Raw genomic sequence first — 26,922 nt, 5'->3', positions numbered from 1 at the left:
CCATTTTTTAAAATTTACAAACTCATACTTTTCTAAATTCTTAAGAAACCTTATCTTTATTATTATTATTATTATTAAACTTTTATACCGCCGTTCCCTTAGGCTCATGGCGGTTTACAAGAAAAAAATTACAATAAAGCCCATAGTTAAAACCATTCAAACTAATCCACACTATCAATGTTAGGTAACAGGCGAGCACTAAATAACCCCCACTAACCCCCCCCCCCACGCTAGCCGAGGGACATCAGGTTGCTAATATGGGAGTGAGTTAATCAGATCACTCAGATGAACCCAGGGAGCCCTGATCCAATGTCGGGACCGCCCGCCCTGGCCTCAACCATATGCCTGGCGGAAGAGCTCCGTCTTACAGGCCCTGCGGAAAGCTGTTAACTCCGACAGGGCCCTTAGCTCTTCCGGGAGCCCTTTCCACCAGGTTGGGGCCAGGGCCAAGAAAGCCCTGGCCCGGGTCGATGCCAGGCGAACATCCTGAGGGTCCGGAACCACCAGTAGGTATGCACCCGCAGAGCGAAGGGCCCTGCGGGGGGCATAGGCAACCAAGAGGTCCCATAGGTAGGCAAGATCCAGGCCGCGTGTAGCCTTAAAGGTTAAAACCAAAACCTTGAACTTGATCCAGAAACAAATTGGCAACCAGTGCAGATGTTGGAGTACTGGCTGAATGTGGGCCCTCCAAGGTGTTCTAGTGAGGACCCTAGCAACCGCATGCTGTACCAATTGTAACTTCCGGGTCAAAGACAGGGGCAAGCCCGTGTAGAGTGAGTTACAGTAGTCTAGTCTGGAGGAGACCGTTCCATGAATCACTGTAGCTAAGTGATCTGAGGATAGGTAGGGCGTTAGTAGTCTGGCCTGGCGAAGATGGAAAAACGCCATCTGGGCTACTTTCGTGATCTGAGCCTCCATAGAATGGGAAGCATCAACAGTCATGCCCAAATTCCTGGCTATTGGTGCAGGTGTTTAATTGCATTCTGTCCAGGCATGGGAGGCGCGCTTCCTGATCCGGCCCCTCTTCTACCCAACCACAGGACCTTCGTCTTGGAAGGGTTGAGTTTCAGGCGACTCTGCCTGAGCCATCCAGCCACTGCTTCCAAACAGCTGGCAAGTGTATTCGGGGGGAGCCTGGCTGGCCATCCATTAGGAAGTAGAGCTGGTTGTCATCCACATATTGGTGACATCCCAGCCCATAGCCCTGGACCAGCTGGGCTAGAGGGCGCATATAGATGTTGAAAAGTGTGGGGGAGAGTATCGCCCCCTGCTCTACATGGGAGCTCGCCAGGTTCCGATAACTCATCCCCCCCTGCAACTCTCTGTGTCCGGTTCTGGAGAAAGGAGACCATCCATTGTAGCGCAGTCCCTCTTATTCCGGTTCTGGCGAGGCGGTGTGCCAATATCTCATGGTCAACCACATCAAACACGGCTGACAGACCTAAGAGCACGAGTATGGTGGAACCACCTCGGTCCAGCTGGTGCCGGATATCACCCATCAGGACGACCAGCGCGGTCTCTACCTCGTGGCCAGGTTGGAAGCCAGGGATCATCAAGCCTGTTAGAACTGATGGAACAGTCCCTCAAACATGCTGGGCTCAGACTGCATATTGCCTTAAAGGTTAATACTTGAACCAGATTCGGAATTCAATTGAATAAGATGGGAGAGAAAACCACACCCTGCGGGAGCTGGCAGCATCGCAGTTGGTTCTTTTGAGGCAGCTTGGTGTAGTGGTTAGGAGCACAGACTCTTCTGAATTGTCCTGCATTACATGACAACAAAATACTGTGACAAACCAGGTTGTGTGGCTGTTACTGCTAACTAGCCTCCTGTGCCACTGCAATATTGAATTCAGATATATAGGGACATGGGTAGGCTGATTCATTCATATCTTTTCAATGCTACCTGACTAAATTATGTTTGCCTTTTGTTAATTTGACAGGCAACTCCCTTTGGCAGTTTCGTAGAAACATAATATTGGAAGGGGACCCCCAGGGTAATCTAGTACAACCCCCTGCAGAATGCAGGAAATGGCCACAGGAGCCAAGCATGGACACAATCCCTTCTGCCCACCTACTTACATTCTGCCTAAGTTCCCAGAATCAGCATTTCTGTGAGGTGGCTATATAGCCGTTGCTTAAAAATTTCCAAAGAAGGAGAACCCACTACCTCCCGAGAAACTCTGTTCCACTGAAGAACTGCTCTTCCTGTCAGGAACTGGATGATTAGCTAAAATTCTTTTGAATTAATTTCATTCCATTTGTTCTGGTCCAACCCTCTGGGGCAACAGAAAGCAACTCTGCTGCATCCTCTATGTGACAGCCATTCCAGTTTAATTCAGGGTATTTTTTTAAATCACCCTCTGCAACCACAGTCATCATTACTGGCTACTAAGAAGAAGCTGGAAAACCCATTTCACTATTTCAGAAGAGGGAAAGCTAACTTGCTGCCTTGCTGTATAAACCTTGAGGCTGTATATACACCTGATTCAGAGATGTAAATAATAGCAAAACTTGCTCAGCCTTTGCATGGTCATGATTACAAAATCCTACCAAAACAAGCCTTTTAAAAGAAGTAATGTAATTTCCGTCAAAGTAAGTTACAGTTATTTACATGCTTTATTCCCCCCAAAAAATCAGTTTAAACATATTTTTATTAGAGGAAACACCAAGCTAGCCAATGATGTCTCCAGGGTTCAGCATGTCTCATCAGGTCTCATCATGCTGTTTGGGATGAAGTCTTACAGGACGTTTTCTTCAGTGTTTCCAAGAAAAATCGCTCCTCTTCCAAGAAATCACTGTCCTATAAAAACAGGAGGGGGTGGGGGGCGGGATGAAGACTTCCATAGCAGAGGGACACATACAGTTGCCTGTCAAGTAAGCAAGGTGTTTCCTTTACAAGATGATTCATGTAAAGCAGGGGTGGGCAAACTGTGGCACTCCAGATGTCCATGGACTACAATTCCCATGAGCTCCTGCCAGTGGACGCATACCCTCTGGCAGGGGCTCATGGGAATTGTAGTCCATGGACATCTGGAGGGCCACAGTTTGCCCAACCCTGATGTAAAGTTTGTGATTCAAACAGGTTTGCAGACAAGCAGGCAGAAGTCAGAGAAGAAACTCAGCAGAATACAAATAGGCTACTCGAAAGATGTCATCAAGACCCGGGTGAGTTCCCAATCTCCTCAAACCAGCAATGCCACACACGCTTTCCTCCTATCTGCACCTCTTCTCTCCCCACCTGCTTTGCTGTACTGTTATATTTGCACCAATGTAATTGCTAACCATGTCTAGTTTCTAGCCAGAGCTTGCAACCAAGTTAGAAGTGGGTTAAAGCAACTCAACCATGGTTACCATTGAAACTGGTGCACCTGCAGGACACATTCAGTATCACATTCATACTTCTATTAAGTCTGTACATTTAGATTCCCGGTAAAGCTGTAACCTGTGCTAGAAAATGGGATAGTTGGGGAAAGACATTATCTTAAGAATGTGTGTGATATCACCCAAAAGTAGAAATGTGGAAAGGGGAGCAGGAGACAGAGAGGGTATTCAGCATCTCTTGGGATCTTTTGGAAGGGCTCCAAGTCAAACACTTTTCAGTCACCTAAGTAGCTTTCTTATCAGGAGAAATGAAAATGAGTCTCACCCTGTCAGCTGTAAGCTTATGCAGCACCAGTTTGGCATAAAGATCTAATGGTCCTGTTCTCGGGAGATCCTGGGGGGCTCCAGAGATTCCTAGGTCAACTTTCGGTTGGTCAGTAACAGGAACTGGCAAATTTGGGAAGAAAATAGTTATATACAGTAAAGTCATTATGCGGAGAGTTCACTTTGAGATGAAGAGATGTAGAGACCCAATGTTAGTGCTGTCAGCACAGACCTCCCCCCCCAAAAATAAGAATTCCACATATTGTTATTCTATAGCTGAGCCTCTTGTGGCGCAGGGTGGTAAGGCAGCCGACATGCTGTCTGAAGCTCTGACCGTGAGGTTGGGAGTTCGATCCCAGCAGCCGGCTCAAGGTTGACTCAGCCTTCCATCCTTCCAAGATTGGTAAAATGAGTACCCAGCTTGCTGGGGGGTAAATGGTAATGACTGGGGAAGGCACTGGCAAACCACCCCGTATTGAGTCTGCCATGAAAACGCTAGAGGGTTTCACCCCAAGGGTCAGACATGACCCGGTGCTTGCACAGGGGATACCATTACCTTTATAACTGAGAACTCTAAGGATCAAAGGGGCCAAGCACAACTGGATATCAGGAATGTCAGAGATGCAGTTCTAAAGTGCTGCTTCTATTTTATTCTTGCCATTGACTTCTTCAAGGACACCCCATCTGAAAGGATAATGAATGGCTGTGAGCTACTTACATTGCATGTTGGCTGTTACGTTGGCCTGAGTGCCTGATAATGGCATCAAGGGTGTGGTCTGGAAGAGTAGTGGATTGCTTGGAAGACTGTCCCGCAGCTGTTCGAGCTGCCGCCTCTGGTGTGACAAACTTAGGCGCTCCTGATGCAATCCAAAGGGAGGAAAAAAGAGAAAGCGTTCATGCAGCACCTTCCTCTGTTTCATGTGGAGCTTACTTTTGTTTGTATACAGATCCAGCTTTCGAACAGGCAGTAGCTGTGACCATGGGCATGTTCTGACATGTACATTGAGGGCTGGATCTATGCAGGGCTACTGCAGGCTGGGTAGCCATGGACAGTAACAGTGTCCATACGTGTCACCCCCACCCCCATTCCTGCTGACTTCACTGGCACGCCCTCCCTCTTTGCCTCCATCACACTGAGACAGAAATGTTGATGCTAGCCCCCCTCCTTTACCACTTTTCCACCTGAGGCAGCTTGTCTGGGAAAAGAAGAAGCCCAGTTATGGGCTAACAGCAGTACAGTTCTGAAGACTGACCTTAGTTCTGCTTCCTCCCTTTATAGGCTGCTGGTGATGGGTCCACCCCACAGTTTCCCCACTGAGCCAGATAAAAGGAAACATGTGTGTGTGTGGAATATCCAGCTCATTAGGGGAAAACACTGGAGCCATGGAATGTGGCAGGTATTGGTTTTATGATCAGCCAGTCCAGATTCTGGGGCTGGTGGGGACAAACAGCTTAAAAGCTTCTGGAAATTTACTTGGTGCAGATATTCCTCCTGTTGCCTTAGTCGTTCCATCTGCTGCTGCACAGCACGCAACCTTGCCTGATGCTCTGACTCCACCTTCCTCGCCTCCATGAGGGCATGCTCTCCCTCTTCATACCTCTGCGAGGACAGCTGTGGAACACAGGGACAGAGAATGATCAGAAGGTGATCGGCAGGAGAGCACAGAAGCACTTTGTCCTCGGATCAAGTTTTCTCCTCAAGATTCAACCACAGAACATAGTGCACAGGAAGCAAATGATTAGAGCATGTGTGCTGCATTTCCCTTGCTGCTGAATAAGTTGCAACCAGCTTCTATTCATCTAGAGCTGGAGCAAGGAACTATATATTGGAGGGTGCAGCTTTGAGGAAAACATCTGTCCTGAAATCCACCACAAACCAAGTTTTGCAAAAAAAAAAAAAAAAAAGGAGAGATGTTGCAAGAGGTGGAACACAGAAAATGGCTGAAAAGGTCTCTTCTAAGTTCTCTCCCCCCCCCACCCCCAATTATATGCTTGATACTATTGTAAATGCTGACATGTTAAATGCCACATAATACCTCTGATTTCACCGTACTCAAGCAGTACTTCTTCCAGACTCCTGTAAAGAGCCACCTTGCTTTGAAGCCAGTTTGGTGTAGTGGTTAGGAGTGTGGGCTTCTAATCTGGCAGGCTGGGTTCAATTCTGCACTCCCCCACATGCAGCCAGTTGGGTGACCTTGGGCTCACCACGGCACTGATAAAACTGTTCTGACCGAGCAGTAATATCAGGGCTCTCTCAGCCTCACCCATCTCACAGGGTGTCTGTTGTGGGGAGAAGAAAGGGAAGGCGAATGTAAGCCACTTTGAGACTCCCTCGGGTAGAGAAAAGTGAAATATGAGAACACATTAAGTAAGTTGTCTTCACAGAATCGTTGTTTTCTCGCTCTTTCAAGGATTCCCACAACACGTTTCAACATACTATTCAAATGAATCAAATTAATTCGGCACAGTGTATTCCATGCCTTTATCTCAATAGAAGTCTTAATTGACAATGGAGCAAATGTTACTGTTTCCTTATTACTGACACCCCACTTTTCTCCTTTTAAAAATGATGTGTGAAGCAGGTCCCAGAATACTCCAGGATTTAGGAAGATAGCCATCTTATCTTGGTGGCTCTAGAAACCAGATCTTTTTAAAGAAAGATTTTATTGATAAAAATCCTAAAGGACATCCATTCTCTCTCTCTCTGTGTATGTGTATATATATACATATATATACACACATACATACATATATATATATATACATACATACACACACACACACAACACACATATATATTTCATGCAAAGATGGGTATGAAGAAGAGGCAGAGGAACTAGAGATGTAATTGCCAACATACGCTGGATCATGGAGAAAGCTAGGGAGTTCCAGAAGAACATCTACTTCTGCTTCATTGACTATGCTAAAGCCTTTGATCATGTGGAGGACAACAAATTATGGCAAGTTCTTAGAGAGATGGGAATACCAGAGCATCTTATTTGTCTCTTGAGAAACTTATATGCAGGTCAAGAAGCAACAGTGAGAACTGAACATGGAATCACTGATTGGTTCAAAATTGAGAAAGGAGTTCGGCAAAGCTGTATACTGTCGCCTTGCCTATTTAACTTGTATGCAGAGCACATCATGAGAAAGGCGGGATTAGAGGAGTCACAAATTGGGATCAAGATTGCAGAGAGAAATATCAACAACCTCAGATATGCAGATGATACCACTCTAATGGCAAAAAGTGAAGAGGAACTAAAGAGCCTATTGATGCGGATGAAGGAGGAGAGTTCAAAAGTTGGCTTGAAACTCAACATCAAGAAAACAAAGATCATGGCATCCGGCCCTCTCAATTTCTGGCAAATAGGTGGGGAAGAAATGGAGATAGTGACAGATTTTATTTTCCTGGGCTCCAAGATCACTGCAGATGGGGACTGCAGCAAAGAAATTAAAAGACGCTTGCTCCTGGGGAGGAAAGCTATGGCAAATCTAGACAGCATCCTAAAAAGCAGAGACATCACCCTGCCAACAAAAGTGTGTTTAGACAAGGCTATGGTATTCCCAGTTGCAATGTATGGCTGCAAAAGTTGAACCATAAGGAAGGCCGAGCGTCAAAGAATTGAGGCTTTTGAACTCTGGTGCTGGAGAAGACTCTTGCAAGTCCCTTGGACTGCAAGGTGAACAAACCAGTCAGTCCTAGAGGAGATCAGCCCTGACTGCTCCTTAAAAGACCAGATCCTGAAGATGAAACTCAAATACTTTGGCTACCTCATGAGAATTAAGGACTCCCTGTAGAAGAGCCTAATGCTGGGAGCGATTGAGGGCAAAAGAAGAAGGGGATGACAGAGAATGAGGTGGCTGGATGGAGTCACTAAAAAAATAGATGCAAACTTAAATGGACTCCGGGGAATGGTAGAGGACAGGAAGGCCTGGAGGATCATTGTCCATGGGGTCGCGATGGGTCGGACACGACTTCGCACCTAAGAACAACAACAACAACAAACAAACAAACAAATAAATAAATATATATATACACACATACATACACACACATATATATATACACATATATACATATACATAAAAAGGTAAAGGTATCCCTTGTGCAAGCACCAAGTCATGTCTGACCCTTGGAGTGACGCCCTCTATTATTATTATTATTATTATTATTATTATTATTATTATTATTAGATTTATTTCCCGCCTCTCCCGATAGGCTCGAGGCGGGTCACAACAACTAATCCCATTAAAATTCCCATTAAAATATCAATCTACTAACTAACATGGCAGCTAAAAATCCCATCCCTCCCCCAATTATTAAGAGGTGAAGAGGAAAGGATAGGGGAGTAGCGTACACTCCAACTCCTAGGGGGGGAGCGATGTCCCTGATTTGCTGACCCCAGCCTCAACCATAGACCTGGTGGAAGAGCTCCGTTTTACAGGCCCTGCGGAAAGCTGACAAATCCCGCAGGGCCCGCAGATCACCCGGGAGCTCATTCCACCAGGTAGGGGCCAGGACTGAAAACTAGCGTTTTCATGGCTGACTCAATACGGGGTGGTTTGCCAGTGCCTTCCCCAGTCATTACTGTTTACCCCCCAGCAAGCTGGGTACTCATTTTACCGACCTCAGAAGGATGGAAGGCTGAGTCAACCTTGAGCCGGCTGCTGGGATAGAACTCCCAGCCTCATGGGCAAAGCTGTCAGACAGCTGCCTTACCACTCTGCGCCACAAGAGGGTCTATACATACATACATACATACATACATACATACATACATACATGCACTTATCTATCTACATATATATCTTTAAAAAGATCTGGTGTGTATATATATCTATATATACATACATACATATACACCAGATCTTCTTTTTAAAGAAATATTTGTGTGCAAAAGATTTTGAAGATTAATCGACAAATGAGACCAGAAGCTTTTCTTTCAGGATCAATAAGTTTGGGAAATGCCCATGGGACTTTGCTTTTATATATGATAAAAACAGCAGCAAGACTATTATGTGTTCAGAATTGGAAAACTATGAGAATACCTACCATAGATGTATTGTTGAAGAAGTTAGAATTCAGAGATGACTAAACGCATGTCTCTGATCAAAGAAAAGACTACAACTTCCTTTATGATTAATCGGAAACCTCATATAGACTTTTTGCATTGAAGAGAGAAAAATGACCTGATGATATGCGGTATCAGAGATTAATAATGTTAATCTTGTAAATAATCTTATATATTGATAAAATTGAATTATTGGGTTATTGGTTATGTTCTGATTGACTAGAAATCAGATCTTCTGAACTGAAACTATGTTTTGGCTCCCATATGAAAAATGCCTTCATTTCCCGCCCCGGCCACCCTTGCTAACACGAATCGAAATACTGCAAGCAGGGCAAGGTGTGCCTTCCTTACCTTACTCATACTGTCGATTTCATCTGCCCTCTGTTTGACATTCAAAGCCGCTGCATTCACTCTTTCCTTTTCCAACCTCAGCTGCTGCTTCTCTTGCTTGAGAATCTCCCATTCTCTAGCTAGCTGTTCCTCCTTGGATCTCAGTTCACTGGCTTTAATTTTCAGGCCTGCTTGCTCCTAGAAAAAAGAACAGCCATCGCACAGACTTGCTATCTCAATTTGTTTTGAAAAGCAGAGAAGGCAGGTGTATTGAAATTTGTAGCCAATGGCTCTTCTGTAAAAGATCCTGTGGAAGACCTTGTGACACTGTCGGACTAACCCTCACCTCCCTTTTTTTTTAACTTCATTTTTCAGGGCTGGAGTTATGCTCTGCTGGGTTCCAATTAAGCACAGTTTACCTTGGCAAGGCTCATGATGGCCCCTTCCCTCTGGGAATCGATCTGAAGAGCTCGGTCAACCTCCCGCTCCGTCCGCTCCTTGCTCAGCCTCTGTTGGGTGTGGAGCTCCGACCATTCTGCAGCGAGTTTGCGACGCTCTTCTGCACATTTCTGCATCACTGACTTCTGTTCCTCTAGCAAAGTGTTCTGCAAGTGAGACACATGGGAAGAAGGAGAGAGAGGGGAAAGTGTGGTGCCTGACAGTATGGAAGGGCAAGCAAAACAGACACAGGCCCTTAGTCAAATCATTTACTAAAAATGCCATTATGCAAAATTCAATGTACCTTTCAATCAGTTGCACTGGGGGGAAAAACAACACAACTAACACGTCTCTTAGTAATGTCCGCCTCTTATAAAGCCCTCTTCCCTGCCATAAAAGTACCTCTAGGTTTTAAGGTTAAAAGACTTCCTCAAAAGCTCTTCATTTCCCCCTCAGTCCTCTCAAAATCTCATTGGCTGAAGGCCAAGTAACAACTTCTTAGTCTGTTCGTGTAACCACGCTTGGCAATCTCCACTATGTTTGGGTAACCAGGGTCTCAGCTAACAGCTCTCAGCATTTCACAATTAAAGATACGTCCACCCATAACTCTTAACATCTTTATTTCCTTCACTATATTTCCCCTTGGAATTGAACCTAAACAAATGGAAATTTTATAAACTAAGCTTGCTATCCCTGTTTGATTCTATAACGTGTTATACATTTTCATTGCATGGTATATTAATTTACTACTCAGATTTTACCTATAAGTATGGACAGGTTTGCGTGCACACGGAAGCTCATGCCTTGAATAAAACTTGGGGCATTTCTGCACATCGGTGAAAATAGCATTACACCAGCTGAATATTTAGCGTAGTGCTAAATATTATAGTGTGTCCCAGCCCCTCTTCACATTTTTGCTGTCTCACTGCCTTTTCGCGCTTCTCACCCTCCACACGTGCTGCTGGAAATGGGGGAAGAGAGTGACGCACTTTACACATGACTCTCTTCTGCCTGTCAATCAATCCAGGCAACCAATCATCTTTTTCCATGTTTTAAAGGTCCTATGATGCCCGCTATTTTTTTAAAAATTCATACTTCTCCGTTTAAATGCCTTCGCATCTAATCATAGATGGATAGTGCTTTTCGAATGCCACCCCATCTGGAATCCAGAGTCTAGGTACTTTTTAAAATTAATCTAATTCCTGATTTGGAGGGGGGGTAGAAACTTCAGAAAAGCATGCTTTGTGTTACAACTTTCAGAAAAAAATATTTCTGGCATTGCCTGCACACTTGCCCGCCCATTTGTTGCTCCAGGAAGTTAGCCATTTTTAAAAAGAGATTCCTGGGAACAAGGGAGAGGGAGGCAGATACGAGGGAGGGACAAGGCAGGCACCTTTAGCGTCTTTGAGCCTCCATAGCTTCCCTCTGCTGGTTGCCTGCTGGTTGCTCTCCTGTAACTAGCATTAAATAGGTTGCGGAATCCACTTTATGCAATACTCCAACTAGTGCTTTAAAATCGAGGATGTAGCTGGCTGGTTACTGCCTAGACACTGGGTGTTGGCAATGTCATATGGTGGGACCAGAATATAATGCCTACACAAGGTAAGCATTTCACTACATTGAACAGGTGTGGGACCCCCCTCCCAGTTGCCACTGGACTCAAAACTTTGTTCTGCAGAGGATTCTTCAGATCCTGCCAACTATCCAGATATTGCCTAGTTCTGATATTTTGGCGCTTGAGGCAGAAAATCTAAATGACACACCCTACAATGATAAAAATATAATTCTAAAAAGTATCATGGGTAGTTCACCACCCTTTAACAGAACTTACATGATCTTCTAACAGAAGAAGATTCTTGCTCTCTCTGCCCCACCTAACAGATCCGTGGCTACAACCCCACTTCCTGTCTACTACCTTTCAAAGTCAAAATTTATTATTATAGTCATTCAGACCAAATTATATATACAGAATCATAAGATATTAAAGCAGTATGATCATTAGGTATAATGCAATTGAGATAAATCCTAAAGTTAAAACCTTAAACTATCTTACTTTAAAACTTTGTATTTTTATGGCAAAAGTGCAAAACGTAGCAAGCTGAATTGTTATCTCATTGTCTGACAACCTCTTTGCTCAATCTGCAGCCGGACATTCTGGAAATCTTTTGAGTAGTGGATAGATTTTGCCTTGAATGTCTGCATAAGCAGGGCAGTGGAACAATAGATGTTCTCTGGTTTCAATTTGGCTACTCCCACAAATACACTGTCTCAGTGGGAGGGGGATCTTCTTATAATGGTCCTCTGCTAGAGTTGAGGGCATCTAACAAGGATGAAGTCTACAATCTTCCAGATGCAGCAAGTAGTCTGCTGGTGGTGGTTGTTATGGGGATAATGGAAACCTTCCTTGTCTCCTTTTCAACATGTGTGAGCAATGGGAGAGGCTGCCCATTAGGACAAACTGTGGGACTCCAGACCAAAACAAGTTGTCAGGAACCACAGGCACTCAGCTAACAGCATGGAGTGGTGGCAGCAGGAAGGAAAGGGCACTACAGCAAGAGCAGCAGATAATTTGCAAGAAGGGCAAGAGCACACCTAGAGGGAGATCTTTCTTTTTTTTGCACACACTGTTAGATGCTTACAACTGAGTCAAGCAAAGTGGATTCTCATTTTGACAAAATCACAGGGGCTCAAATAACATGGGCATTTGTTTCTCACCTTTGCCCTCTCTAGCTCCTCCCTCTCCATGGCCAACTGCTGCGTCATGACTCTTCTCTGTTCTTCTAGGGAATGCTGTAAAGCTGCCACTTTAGACTGCTCAGCTGTCACTCTCCAGCGTTCCTGGAGGCAAAGAGAAGCATGTGAGGGAACGTTTCCTTCCTACTGCTAAGAACTTTAATTGTATTAAGGAAGGAAGAAGGAGGAGCACTGTAATGGACTGGTATTGTTCAAAAGCCACTTTTGAAGTGGGGAAGTAGGTCATCAAAATGTGGTACATACACACTATACAGGGAGAACTCATTGGGAAAGAAGTGCAGCCAAACAAAAGAAACAAAGAATAATGAAACACACACATCCCAGTTTCTCCCAGCCCCAGTTTTAATATTTAATTTGAAATCTGAAGAGTGCCGCCCTAAGACCTCACTCTGTCACAAAAGTTTGCTGTGTGATTAATCACTTTCTCTCAACCTAAACTATTTCACAGGATTGGGAAGGCAGAATGGAGGAGAGAATGATGATGTAAACTGTTTAAGATCTCCACTGGGGAGAATGAATGTCTCTTTTGCTAAATGATTAGAATGATAAAAAAGATCCTCTTCACTCTTTCAATGCAGTGTTCAGGAGATGTGCACCAATCCCAGATGTCTGCCTAACACAGGCCTTTGATTCCATATTAGTTAACCAGGAACATTTTCATGCCCATTAACAGAGATTGGAATCATCTTTTAATCCAGCTTTTAAATGCCATTGTAAAGTATGGAAAATGTTTAGGTTTTGACCTTTCTACATTCAAATACAAATTCAGTAAGGTATAAGTGATTTGAGAGAGCCAGTATGGTATGGGGTTGTGGTTAAGAGCGGCAGCCTCTAATCTGGAGAACTGGGCTTGATTCCCCACTCCTCCTCCACATGCAGCCAGCTGGGTGACCTTGAGCCAGTTACAGTTCTCAGCTCTCTCACCCTCACCCACCTCACAGGATGCTGTCGTGGGAAGAGGAAGGGAAGGTGACTCCTCCAGGTAGTAAAAGTTGGGGTACAAAAAAAAAGCACTTCTTGTCTGAAGTGATCCTACAAGTGACCTTGCTTAACCCTTCAGCTTGCCAAATCTAATGTGATTTTTTTTGCTGTTCTTGCTAGATACATGTATTCCTCAGGACTGAACAGCACACTCAGATCCCTTGCGTGTTACTCCCACTCCAGTTTTAGATGTGCATTTCCTATGCAGATTTCCCCCAGAATACATAAACAATCTAGGCCAATGCAACCTCCCCTTCACTTCTCTTAGGGACCTTACCACATTAGGATTTAGCTAGTAAGTTTTAATTCTGGTTAACACTATTCAATAAATACAACACAAAGAAGGGGCTAAGAAACTGGCATTGTGTCTTTCAACATCTGAAGCAGTCCTGTTGCTGATCTTTGCCTCAAAGGCTAATGTTAATGGGGGGAGGAGAGCAGGCCTCAGTTTAACTCAGCTCTTGCATTCCCATTTAAGCACAGACATCTGGCTTGAGCACTTTTGATCTACATATTGGCTCACCTGCTCAAGGAGGCGGGTCTGCTCATTCAACCTGGCTTCCATTTTAGAGATGATGGCTTGTAGCCGGCCTCGCTCTTCTTCCATGTCCCTCTGCTGATGAGCCAGATGATCTTGCAGCACTGTGCCATCGAGGTGGAGAGAGCGAGGATCAATCAACTGAGTCCTCTACTGTTATACAGGCTAATTCCAATCTCTGATTCAAGGCCCTAATTAGGTTATCTCCAATTATTTTGTAAGAACTGCCAAGTTTCCATATACTTTGTGTATAAACTAGATACCCGCAGGCAAGATCACATAGCTTCAGCAACAGTGCTGGATTTGTTGAAAGATCTGGCAATAAGTTGAGAACTCTGGAAACTTCAGCAACTCATCTTTAACCATCAGGAGATATTGCAAGGCACACACCCTAGTGGCACTTCCACCTTCAATGATTATCCCTGGCTTGCCTAAAATGACTGCCTTCCTTCCTATGTGTATTAAGGAAGGGATTTGACCATGATCGTAATATTGGTCTGAACTCAGTGAGTTTATGCCATTATCTATTTGTCTGAAAACTACAAACTAACAAGCTAGGGACAAGTGGAGAGTGACCCAGATCCCCACACCACCAGCTTTCATCAGCCACGAGGGGCATTGGTTTAGTTTAGAGCACAAGAAAGATCTGGAGAAAGTGGTATGTATGCTTCAAGAGACAGAAAGGAATGTACCCCGTTGTTGTTTCTCTCTTTCGCGGACACCAATCTCCAGCCCTTGTGATGTAGTGTGGTGTGTGGCCTCCACTTTACTGGAGAGGTCATTCAGGTTGCTGGAAAATTGCTCCATCTGTTCAATGATGCCATTCAAAGACCTATAAAAAGCAAGGTGTGCACCACATTGCTGAATTAAGATACATCCATCTGCATTCAGTGAAGGTCACAGACCCTTCGAACTTTATCGACCACAGTTTTTTTGCATTCAAACATAACTTGTTTCAAAGAGTCAGTTTTTGTTAAATTGAGCCTCTTTCCAACTGTTTGCAAGCAGAATGCAATTTTGCATCTGGTTCAGAGAGAGGCGATCTTCTGATGATTGTTCTACTTAACACACACCCCTTTTTTTTGCTCAGGACTTTCAGCTGGGGAAGAGGGAAGTGGGAGAACTCACTCTTCTTTCAGGTAATCCCTCAGAGTGATTGGCTGGAGAGGGTCAGGAGATTTATGGCCTGGTATAGTACTGTATTCTATACTATCAGGCCACATCCCATCCCACTTTCCGTTTCCCCATCCCTGCTTGCTCTTATAGAATTTTGCTACTGGCCTTGGACTGAATTTGTTGAAGCTAAGGTCTATGCTACTAAGATTTCAGGAGCTGCTAAGAATTTATCTAAGTGTATCTAGGGAGCAAATTTTGTTTTCTGTGTACTTGAACCTGTCACTGGAACTATACTGCTTTTAAAATCTTTTTCTTTGAATTCTTTTAATAAAAATTTATGCTGCTTTGTAGTGTGTTGCTGTGAGTCTACAGGACCAAACCGGGAGGATTGCTCCAGGGTCTCAGGTTGGGGATGTTGGAATATGTAAGATCTGTGGTGTGCATAATTCAATGGCATAAAAAGAATATCCTGCAGGGAGCGTTGGAGGAGATGTATATTTAGCATAATTAGAACAGGATCTTCCTCCTTCAGTGTCCTGATTGCCCAGGGGGAGACATTTCCTGCTCCTTTGAGCACAGTTCCTCCCTGCTGGCCTCCAGAGGAACAGACTGAATGAACGGAACTGTTAGACAGGTATCTCTCCTCTCCTCTTTCCATACATAGTTGCTTCTCTTCACAATAAAAGCGGTTTTATTCTTAACGCAGGCTTGTGTTCCACCCCCTCTGTAAATTCAAACTCTGCCAGCAGGGGACAGGGAAACATGTCCCACAGAACAAAGTGGGTCAGCCTTGACAGCATCTGTGCAGGAGAAGCCATTCAGCACAGCAACTGGATAACTGCTTGTCAAGCTATCTGATGACTATGCCCTGGGGCTGCCATGGGATGTCTCTCTTAAGAGCAGTCACATTGGGTTGTGTGTGTGTTCTTTTCCTACCTGCACAGTTGGCAGCATTCACTCTCCTCTTGCTATTCACTATCAGGACACTTCTCTGTTTTACATTTTGGTTTGTGTTTTTTTTTCATCTCAAAGGTGTGCACCTGGGTGTGGCTAAGAAAGCCTTGCTCCATTTCATTTCATGTTTCTAAGCTTCAAGCTGTGCTTTTCCAAACTGAGAAGGTTCACCCAGTCAATGGAAGATTGGGTAAGCACTCTTAGCCCATTCTTATAAGTGCAGGTCATAAGAGCATCTTGTGGCGCAGAGTGGTAAGGCAGCTGTCTGAAAGCTTTGCCCATGAGGCTGGGAGTTCAATCCCAGCAGCCGGCTCAAGGTTGACTCAGCCTTCCATCCTTCCGAGGTCGGTAAAATGAGTACCCGGCTTGCTTGCTGGGGGGTAAACGGTCATGACTGGGGAAGGCACTGGCAAACCACCCCGTATTGAGTCTGCCATGAAAACGCTAGAGGGCGTCACCCCAAGGGTCAGACATGACTCGGTGCTTGCACAGGGGATACCTTTATCTTTATAAGTGCAGGTCAGCCTGAAATTGACAAAGGCTGTGGAAAGCTTATCTTCAAAGGAAGAACAGCAGCTGGCTTTATACACCTCACTTTTCACTACTTGAAGGAGTCCCAATGCAACTTACAAACACCTTTCCCTTCCTCTCCCCTGTAAAGTAGGTGGGGCTGAGAGCTCTAACAGAACTGCTCTGCAACAACAGCCCTAAGAGAGTTGCACATGGAGGAATGGGGAATCAAACCCAATTATCCAGATTAAAGGTCACCACTCTTTAGCCACTGCACCATCCTGGCTCTCAAGACAGAACCTGTACATGTTTCTTCTCCTTTGGGCAGAAAATGGTTCTGGCAAGGAGCAGTCATATTAAAGCATTGAAAGAATGCATATCCCCAAATTATTCTTGATCTGGTCATATCTGGCTTTCCCATTAACAAACACCATGTCAGGCGGTTGAAAGGAACAGAGGGAGTCTCTTCACATTTCTTTTTGTGCTTAGTAAAGGATGTGCTGAACAGCTGACAAGGAGATGAGGTGGCAGTGACACCGCAGGGAGCACCATAGGAAAGCAGTCTGAGAACACCCCTCTCCCAGCAACATTTTTGCATCGTTAAGAACATATGAAACTCTCCAAATACAAATGAACAGTGTGTCAAACTTCACTCGTATTGATTGCAACTTGCTTGCAAAGTTAAACAGTCCAAGGCTGCAAGTATCTCTGGTTAAGATGCATAGTAAACTGACTGGTTTACAAAAAAAGAATGAGCCTGAAAACTTAGGTCCGCTAGAATGTCAGCACTCACTTTGTTTCTTGTGGGCGTGAGCTGGACACTTGGCCATCCAAGCCTCCAAAAGTGAGCTTAAAGTATTCTTGGCCCAGGCAGTGCAAGTGGCATTTCTGACCAATGTGATCAGAGGATCAATTTGGAATCTTCAGGCCAGAGCCTCAGCCCTTCACTAAAGGCTTCCATAGGCAGAGGGAGCAACGCTCTAACCTCCACCTGCGCCTCCTTCGTCTATCTCTTCTGGCTCCATCAGAAACCATTCTGTCTCAAGAAAGTGATGTGGAGAAGCACAGATGCTATGTTTCTCAGGGACTTGTCTTTCTCCACCAGGAAGAAGCACCACAGACATATCCACAAAATGATTGCCAACATGAGCAGCAACAGCAGTTGCCAAGTTGGGATCTTGCCAACATGAGCAGCAACAGCAGTTACCTGGTGTAAGAGGTGGCACTGGTCACAGCGTCGATCTCCTGATCCTTTAGCCGTTTTAATTGTTGCAGTTGTTCTTCATGGTCCTTGTGCATCTGTTGGATGGAGATCCTGTGGGTCCAAGGCACAAACCCATTAAACCATCCACAGCTGGGCACTCTGGAATGGCTTGTACAGAGAGCAGAGTTCCCCCTCACAATTTGTTCCATCCATCCATCTGCCCGTATTTACATACCACCCTCCCTTGTGGCTCAGGGCGGTTTCCAGAAAACATGAGATGAATGTTTGGTAATTATGTCAATAATCTTAACATCATCAACAATCATATCATGTTCAGGTAGCGATATCAACAATCTTAATGTCAACAATGTTATGTTTCTTCATTGAGATACCTACTAGTTTAACAGTGGGCTTGAATTTCAAGGCATGTAGAAATGTGCATATCTGAGGGATATCACTTTCCCCAACAGAGAGAAAACCTGTTCAGAAGTCGCATTGCAGCTAAACAAATAATTTGCAAGATATGAGTTGTTTTGTGCAATGGCCCAGCCAGGTTTTGAAGGGATCCAAATGAAAGTACCATGCTTCTGTTGCTTGATGTGTGCTCTGGAAAAGCCCCAGCAAGCCAGACCCCAACTGCTGCTCTCCTCATTCTTACCGTTGAAGCTCCCGGAGTCTGTCAATCTCCTTGACCTTCTCCTGCTCCATCTCGGTCAGTCTGCGCTGATATTGCGCCAACAGCTCCGACTTGGCTTGCTCTGCACTCTGGCAGGAGGAGAGGTATTGCCCCGCCAGTTCCTGGTTCTCCTGCCGCAAGCGCTCTTCCCGCTGATGGTATGAGTCCTCAATCATCCTTATGCGGTTTCTGTCCCGGGAGGGGCGGAGGGAGGGAGAATCCACAAACATGTTTGGGTGGGAAAAGACCTCTAAGTAAAGGGCTACTTTAGAATCATAGAATCATAGAGTTGGAAGGGGCCATACAGGCCATCTAGTCCAACCCCCTGCTCAATGCAGGATCAGCCCTAAGCATCCTAAAGCATCCAAGAAAAGTGTGTATCCAACATTTGCTTGAAGACTGCCTTTGAGGGGGAGCTCACCACCTCCTTAGGCAGCCTATTCCACTGCTGAATTACTCTGTGAAAATTTTCCCCTGATATCTAGCCTATATCGTTGTACTTGTAGTTTAAACCCATTACTGCGTGTCCTTTCCTCTGCAGCCAACAGCATCCTGCCCTCCTCCAAGTGACAACCTTTCAAATACTTAAAGAGAGCTATCATGTCCCCTCTCAACCTCCTTTTCTCCAGGCTGAACATTCCCAAGTCCCTCAACCTATCTTCATAGGGCTTGGTCCCTTGGCCCCAGATCATTCTCATCGCTCTCCTCTGTACCCTTTCCATTTTATCTACGTCCTTCTTGAAGTGAGGCCTCCAGAACTGCACACAGTACTCCAGGTGTGGTCTGACCAGTGCCATATACAATGGGACTATGACATCTTGGGATTTTGATGTGATGCCTTTGTTGATACAGCCCAAAATGGCATTTGCCTTTTTTACTGCTGCATCACACTGCCTGCTCATGTTTAGCTTACAATCCACAAGTACCCCAAGGTCTCATTCACACACAGTTACCTAGAAGCATATCCCCATCCAGTAGGCATGCTTTTCATTTTTCTGACCCAGATGCAGAACTTTACACTTATCTTTATTAAATTGCATCTTGTTCATTTTTCCCATTTGCCCATTTTTCCATTGTGTTCAGATCTCGTTGAACTCTGTCTCTATCTTCTGGAGTATTTGCCAGTCCTCCCAATTTGGTGTTATCTGCAAACTTCGCTCCACCCCTTCATCTATTCTAGATCATTAATAAATATGTTAAAAACTGCCGGACCGAGCACTTTAGGGGCTTAGTTTCTGGTTTGTGGATAACGACATTTCCACTACTGTTACTCTGATAACACCATCCTAAGATCAATTTCCTGTAAGCCCCACTGAACAGACTTAAGCAGGATTCCACGTAGATCTGCTTTAAGATTGCTCTTTTTAGATACTGAATTAGATTAGGTCATGCAGATAGCTTTGCAATGTCATCTGTATGATGATGACATCTGGCTCTATATTGTACACCAGCAGTCAGAAACAGCTGCCTTGAATCACTGCCTGGATGATGTGGTCAAGTGAGTGAGGGCCAGTAAACTGAAATTAATCCAAACAAGAAAGAGGTTTCAGATTTAAAACTTCATGAGATTTCATAAGAGCAGCCCTTCGGATAATCTGAAAGTATAGACACTACATGGAGTGTGTGAATCCATGGACTTTATAGTACTTAGGGGATGGCAGCATATTTGCCAGTGGGTCCATTGGCTTAGGTGCGGGCAGCGGAAAGTGCTCCAGGTGTACATGCCTATAAACAAATATCTTATGTTTCACATGGAGATTAGAGGCAGGTGCCCTGTAAGGAATATGTGTGTCTCGGTAGCCAGTACCTGTGAGCATTCTCAATGAGTTCTAAGTCATCTCGATAATGCTGCTGCAGGCTTTCCAGCAACAGTTTCTGCTGATTCTTCTCTAGCTCCAGCCGACGTACCTGAAAGCAGAAAATCACCAGCAGGTGTCAGAGAAATTACAACCCTATTTCCCTTTGATCCTTCCAAAGAGCTTAGGACAAAGTACATGGGCTCCCACCTTATACTCGCAAAACAAATTTGAGTGGTAGATTGGGCCAAAAGACAGTGATTGTCACTGACAGCTTTCTGAGTGAAGATTTTACTCCAAATCTCAGCAGTGTATCCATGACAACACACATTCTCTGTGTGATCATCCGGATAAGTTACCTGGCCTTCCATTTCCACAAGGAGAGTCTGGGCACTCAAGAGCTCTGCCTGGTAGCTTGCGACACTCTCTTGCAGTTGCATACTGGCCATTTTTTTCTCATTCTCACTGGTAATGGGTGAACTCAGTGCACGGGGCTTTGAGTGCAGAAACTGGAAAAGGACAGCAGAGTAGGGAAAGGAGACTGAAACAAAAGCCAATTTACACATGGTGCTAAGAATGCACTCCTACTAAACACTTCAGGTTCTACAGAAAACAGAAAGAATATAATGTACATTCTTCTAGTATTGCTCTTTTATTTCATTTGTAAACACAGAAATTCAGATATTGCAGAAAACATCCACTGGAATGTGCCTGCAAGTAGCTCATGCATTTGCCTTATTTTCTGTAACAGAACAATTTCCTGGAGAGGAATTCCTGCTGGAGGAACCTACAAGCACAAGAGAAAAATTTCCAGATTTTCAGATTGTCTCCGATTATGTGGAAACATAATCTGCAACAACTTGGTTCTAGAAGGAGTGCAGGGCTGGAAGATGGACGGTGGAAGGGGCAGTGGTTGAGCAAGAATAAATCTTTCAATCAGTATGTACATTACAAAATACGATATTGAGCAATCAGTGAGTGGCTTACAAGTTATGATAACATTGTAATTTATCAGTAAAGAGTCCTACTATGACAAAATAATGCAATTAGTTCAGGGTTATGGAACAGAGGGAACACCAGATCAACACATGAACACATAACCATTTAAGGCAACAGGACAATCAGTATAGGAATCTTATCCCTAGTAAAAATCATCACCTCACCTGAACCATTATACTGAAAGCTTTGCTCCTTCTGCTACAATCCCATTATAAACAATCCTGTTTTGCACATTCTGTAAAACAAAAGCGTGGGGGCCTTCCTAACAGCCTAAAGTACATGGATCCACAATGTAGGAGCCATAGCATGGTTGAAGGGTGGCACCTTCAAAAAGCTTTGCTTAGATAAGTGGAGCTGTCACAGTGGAACATAGGAGAGGCAGTCCTGAAGGTACATGTGTCCAAAGCTTTTGGGGGTTTTGTAGGTGATAAAGAATACCTTGGATTAAACCTTATCTCTTCCACTTATTTCTCTCCAATAGAAATATAATATTACCCTTACATACCTGGGTAAGTGCTGGTACATGAGGACCTTCTTGAACTCCATTCAAAGAGGCTGCAGGTGCTGGAAATTCAATAAATACAAAAATCAACTATAGTAATGTGTTTAGAGACCATCCTAGTGTAGCAATACATCAGAGAGCTCTCCTACCTTAGGTCTTCCATGGTGAAAGAGAAAGAATAGATATTAGCTACTGAGAAAAAATCACTTTCTGTATAGCAACTCCCTAGCCTTTAGCACCAGGCAAAAACAGTCCTGTTCTCCCATGATTTTGATGTTTAACGTGCTATGTTGTAAAAGGGATTTGTGCGTTAAATGTAAAAATAAAATCAGCAGAATATAAATTCAGACAATTTGATCCGGGCTTACTTTGGGGTTTTTTGTTTACATTTTTGCCTGCTGTTCAGTTTCAGATTTCTTCTTGTACATATTTTAAGGCTTTAATTGTAAAATACCTTAAATACATCTTTTGTAGAAAGGCAGTGCAGAAGTATTTTAAATACAAAAAAGCATATTTTTATTTATACCCTTCCTTTATGGCTGAGATTCAAGGCAGATAATTTTTTAAATTCCATCATATGGTATAAGAAGCAATGAAACTGTCCTAAGATTGCATAATTATAAGACAAAACAAATCAGAAATTGCCTAGGCAAGGTACAGTGAAATTACAATGCAATAAAACCACAATAATAAAAAGCTCCCTCCTGGTCCATTCTACTACAGTTCTAATCCCTTTAATAAAAATGCCTTTCCTGAATATTCCTGCTTGTACATTCTACAGAACAATACAAGCATGGGAGCTGTCCTAAAATGCTTTTCAGACTGAAAGATGCAGGCAAAAGTTTGTAGATGTAGTTTCCAAGCAGAGGAAAGACTTGAGGGGGAACATCTTATTTTCCTATCTATTCCCTCTCCCACTATTTTCTCATTCCCTGCCCTGGCAGCCCCCATAGCCTTTCCCTTTTTCTTGCTTAGTTCTCTCTTTCCCATCTGCCAGTCAACCTACTCTGAAGTGCCTTCTGTTTTCAACTTTTCCCTCCTTCCTTCCCCCAGCAACTTCTCCCTGGAATAAGTTGGGCCCATCTGCATGGTGGACTCTGGCGTGGGTAGTGAGTCTTCAGTGGTTGCTACCAGGCCTGTCCCCAGGAAGTCCTCCATCTAGGGAACACGACACAGGAAGTGGATGGGACACCTTCCAAGGCTGTTTTGGTCTCCAAGAGGGACCCTGTTCCTAAGGCTTTTCTTTACTGAAATCAACGTTTGTAAGAATCAGCAATACTGTTGTGGTTGCCTAGTAACCTCCAGAATGGCAACTGCCAAGCGTATCATATGATCCAAGGGCATGAAGCTCCCCCTTTTCTCTCAGTCCCAACCAAAATACCGCAAGCATTTATTAAAAGGAAAACAAAATGTTACAATGTAATAAACAATCATGTAAGTATAAGCACCTCCTGATATATCCAAGCTGGTACCATGCAAAATGTGTAGATTGGCCAAAGAGAGCAGTTTTAAAAGTTTGAGGCCAAATTTGTTGACAATCCTGTCCTTTGAGGAGCGATCCGAGAGATAGGCATGGGTGGCTATTTGAGTACTCTTATTACCTCCTACATCAACTGCCCCAGAGCCTATTCTTGCATTGAAATCACCACCCATTATAATATAGGAATTTGGATAGTGAAGGAGCAAGGATTCTATGGTATCAGCCAGGGAGTCCCAGAGATCGTCTCCTTGGCTCTTACTACTATTAGGTGGAATGTATACATTAATACATATTAATCTTCTGGGGAAAAGTCCCTTAACTAATAGGACCTGGAAATTATTGTTCTGACTATTTTCTAAGATTGAAACATCAACCGTTAAATCAACTGAAACAAAGGTAACCAGGCCTCCACGCCCTCGTCCCTTTGTATGTATCTTGGTTGCTGGGACTGAGAAGGCCTTGTAGCCCTGAATAGAAAGGAAATCCTGTTCCTGGATCCATGTTTCCTGCAGGAGAATAATGTCATGAATTTGCAGAAACTTTAAAAAATCAGTGTCGTGGGGCTTGTTCTTCCACCCCCCAAGGTTCCAGGACAAATACTTTAATTGTCAGGGCTCATTTGTGATCTTATTCAGATCTCCCTCCGGATCCAGGACTACACAGCCATTATTACATAATGGTGCAAGTGTAGTGCTTTCCTCTCTCGGTTTTTTGGATTTTTCATTGGGCAGAGTGCCCTCTAAGATCTCCCGATTGGTGCTGGTAGTGGGTTCGTTTTGCTTCCCACTACTTGTTAAAATTGAGGTTGGGATCAGCGGCTGAGATGACCCAGATGTACTTGCTGGCGGTACATTGTTTTGATGAGGAGATTCTGTGCTTTGTGAGTGCATGCCTTTTGAAGTACTCAAAAGCTTAAGCCTTAGATGTTCCAATCTGGTAGTGATCTCTTTTTGCTCTGTAGGTGGAAGATCAGAGTAGGAGTTCAATAGGTCTTCTTCTATTGTGTTTTCAGGTTCAAAATGAGTTGGATCCAAGCAGGGTTGAGTGGGTAGATCAGTCCACTGTATCAAATCTTGCTGGCGAGCATCCGTTGATGGTTCTTCAGAGTGACTACCCAATTTCATCAAGGGATTAGTATGCTGCTTCGGCAATAAAGGTTTTAGAATAGTGTTTTCAAAAATGCGAACTGGGAAAATCCCTTTTGAGCGAAGAAATAACTTCTTACGGAGTAGTAGGGAAGGAAACCTGGGGCTATGAAATTCCAGTAAGATTCTTTGCGTTTGATTCAGATTGTAGAGAGGCTGTACTTGAACTAAGTCAAGTGAAGAAGTGTTCACACCGAGGATATTACTTAGATGACGTATCACCAGTTGTTTTGTCCTCCAAGGAATGAGATGGTCTCCATACTTGCAAACCACCAGGCAAACTTTGCATGGCAGAAGCTTAAGTTGGTAATTTAAACTCTCCTCCGAAGACTGCAGATGTGTGCTAGCCTTTTTAGACTCTCCATTATTTGTAACAAATGGCTTCTTGTCAAAATTAAGTATTTTAGGAGGTTGATTACATACCTCTTTCCCACTGAAGCCTAGGTTAGGGCCGAAGTGTTGTGCAAACAATTGTGTCATATTGTCAATCTTATCCTCAATAAGCTTTATTCTTTCAAATAAGGCGTTCACAGTTTTGGCAGTCAGATGTGAGAGTTCACTTAGGATGTTATCGGAGGTTCTGCAATTGGCTTCAGCCTGGCCTTCTAACAGCCAAGCAGTTGAGTCATCTCCCTCTTTTCTTTCTTCTTCACACTGAGTCTTGATGATACAATTTTCCAGTGGAGCAAATCGGTTTGAGGTTGAGGCAGCATATTTTGAGATACCACTTGCCATAATAAAATCGTCTATCTTTGTCTGCTTGCTGGCAGGGGGTGGGGTAATATCGCCATCACCTTCACGCACCCTCTTACTCACCCTTTTACCACCTCCCATTGCAGAAGTCCTAAAGCTCACAAGTGCTTAAAGCTCACAAGTGAGAGGCTGTTATTGTCACAAATAGGCAATGAAAGGAACAGTCAGGAGGACAGGATATTCAAATAAACAAATGATGTTCAGGGGAGAAGAGAGACATAAAAGCTCGCTGCAATCCCGTCCACTGAGCTTATTAGTGTTAAGGCGTGTTGAAGCAAAACAAACTAAATACAGCAGACAAGGAAGAATTCCAGACAGGAAAAAAATGAAACAAAGTTGCTAACTATAGATAATTGGCTTCTTATCTTCAGTATAGTTAACTCCCCCGGTGAGCTCCAAGGTAAAGACTCTCTTAGTTGGCGGCACTCTGTTCTCGAAACACAGCAGAATTTAAGTATAAATGAGTCCTACCAGGTGTTTAGAGTTCCAAGCTCGGATGTAAAGACACAGGGTAAATCCAACCAAAATACCGCAAGCATTTATTAAAAGGAAAACAAAATGTTACAATGTAATAAACAATGTTGAAACAAAGTGAATTGAATCTTACCTGCCTTAACGGAATCTGCAATGGGAGTTCCTCTCCTAGAACTGGATGAAACAAGAGGAGCATTTTCATCCTGAGCAATTAACAGTGTCATGGAAGGCCTTTGGGAAGGGAAGAGATTTGTAATATCAACATCTCTTGTCATGTTGCAGGGTTGGCCCTGGGTAGCACTTGGAAGGGCGACCTCTAAGGCCGGGGTAGTCAACCTGTGGTGGCAGGGGCTCATGGGAATTGTAGTTCATGAACATCTGGAGGATCACAGGTTGACTACTCCTGCTCTAAGGTATACCATGGTCATGACGTGGGGGCAGGCAATAGCAAGCCACCTCTGAACAACTCTTGCCTGGCAGTCAGACAATCTTAGGATCTCCTGGCTATATTACACACATGCCATATGATAAATAAATAATAACCTTGCCATGTCCTGTGGAATATCTACCAAGCTCTAGTTATATTAAAATGATCCCTCCACCATTTAGGGCATGTAGTCAAAGTCAATCAGGGAAGCACAGAAGCTCTTTTGCTTACCCAGCCAGAGTAGTTAAAAAGGGTAACTGAGATGATTTTCTGCCTTGTTTTTAAGTATATTAAAATTTACGGGAACATCCTCACTATTCTATGTCAATTAATGCTTTTTACTCTGGATTAATCTAGAGCTTTCTTATGATTGCCAATAATCTCCCCATACAAGAACATACAAAAATATTTCAGATGATCCTTGAAAACACTTCAAAGATCCACCCCACCCCCCTTTTCATTCATTTATTACTCAAGGGCAATCTGTTACTAGCCAGTAATAGTTACCCAGATTCTTTCACTGTGGCAGTCCTATCTGCAGGGACAACTGACTGCTGTGGCTTTCGTGTGGAAGTCGCAGGGTGGCTGGTAAAAACAAAATAAACAACCCCACCCTAAGTAAAATTTTTGTATAGAAATATGTAAGCAGATATTTGACCACTGCACAGTATTATTGGCTGCTTCTCAACTATATCATACGTGTTGGAAGGCGAGATTAATCTGTTCCACATAATATATATCTGGTAAGGGCTTGGAGGAGGAGCGTGTCTCAGGGCTTAAGTGGCACTGAGCACTTAACACCCACTCAAGGCGGCTGTCCCGCCCCTGAGTGCCTTCTCCTCCAACTGGCTTGCCTGTCTGTCCAGCAGCCAGTCCCCCACCCCTCACCAGCCCCTCCTTCTTCCACTTCCCTCTGAGGCTTGGAGGTTGCAGATCCCTGCCACATGAGAGCTGTAGCTGCATGCAGCCTTTCCAGGTCCTGGAGGGAGGGGGAGGCCATCAGCAGAATTCTTCCACCCCCGTTGTTTTCATGAATGCAACGGGCTTGGCCCCTAGTCTAAATAATAAAATTGTAAGTATAATGCAAACGGTTGATGGCTTTTGGCCTATACATTCTGAAGAATT

The 26,922-nt window shown here is 44.0% G+C and overlaps 1 protein-coding gene across 7 annotated transcripts in view; it reads right to left on the bottom strand.

The window, feature by feature from the left end:
- Window positions 1-2,564: 2,564 nt before the first annotated feature.
- FBF1 (Fas binding factor 1) overlaps window positions 2,565-26,922 on the bottom strand; it is a 47,391-nt gene continuing 23,033 nt past the window's right edge. For 4 of the 7 annotated variants that reach the window (XM_077327749.1, XM_077327748.1, XM_077327752.1 and 1 more), the window contains 16 exons: window positions 26,305-26,382; window positions 25,504-25,601; window positions 21,522-21,580; window positions 20,377-20,526; window positions 20,029-20,129; window positions 18,204-18,410; window positions 17,549-17,656; window positions 14,454-14,593; window positions 13,747-13,865; window positions 12,204-12,326; window positions 9,470-9,655; window positions 9,072-9,248; window positions 5,123-5,260; window positions 4,367-4,505; window positions 3,650-3,771; window positions 2,565-2,803 (listed from right to left, as the gene is read on the bottom strand). In XM_077327749.1, coding sequence (XP_077183864.1) covers window positions 2,720-2,803; window positions 3,650-3,771; window positions 4,367-4,505; window positions 5,123-5,260; window positions 9,072-9,248; window positions 9,470-9,655; window positions 12,204-12,326; window positions 13,747-13,865; window positions 14,454-14,593; window positions 17,549-17,656; window positions 18,204-18,410; window positions 20,029-20,129; window positions 20,377-20,526; window positions 21,522-21,580; window positions 25,504-25,601; window positions 26,305-26,382 — 2,029 coding nt within the window. In that variant the 3' untranslated portion in view covers window positions 2,565-2,719. The remainder of the gene's footprint in view (window positions 2,804-3,649; window positions 3,772-4,366; window positions 4,506-5,122; window positions 5,261-9,071; window positions 9,249-9,469; window positions 9,656-12,203; window positions 12,327-13,746; window positions 13,866-14,453; window positions 14,594-17,548; window positions 17,657-18,203; window positions 18,411-20,028; window positions 20,130-20,376; window positions 20,527-21,521; window positions 21,581-25,503; window positions 25,602-26,304; window positions 26,383-26,922) is intronic. The other 3 variants (XM_077327753.1, XM_077327754.1, XM_077327755.1) reach the window with 3 other exon arrangements.

The sequence above is a fragment of the Paroedura picta genome, chromosome 3 (assembly GCF_049243985.1).
Source record: "Paroedura picta isolate Pp20150507F chromosome 3, Ppicta_v3.0, whole genome shotgun sequence".
NCBI lineage: Eukaryota > Metazoa > Chordata > Lepidosauria > Squamata > Gekkonidae > Paroedura > Paroedura picta.
This window is presented reverse-complemented; position numbering and strand designations above follow the sequence as displayed.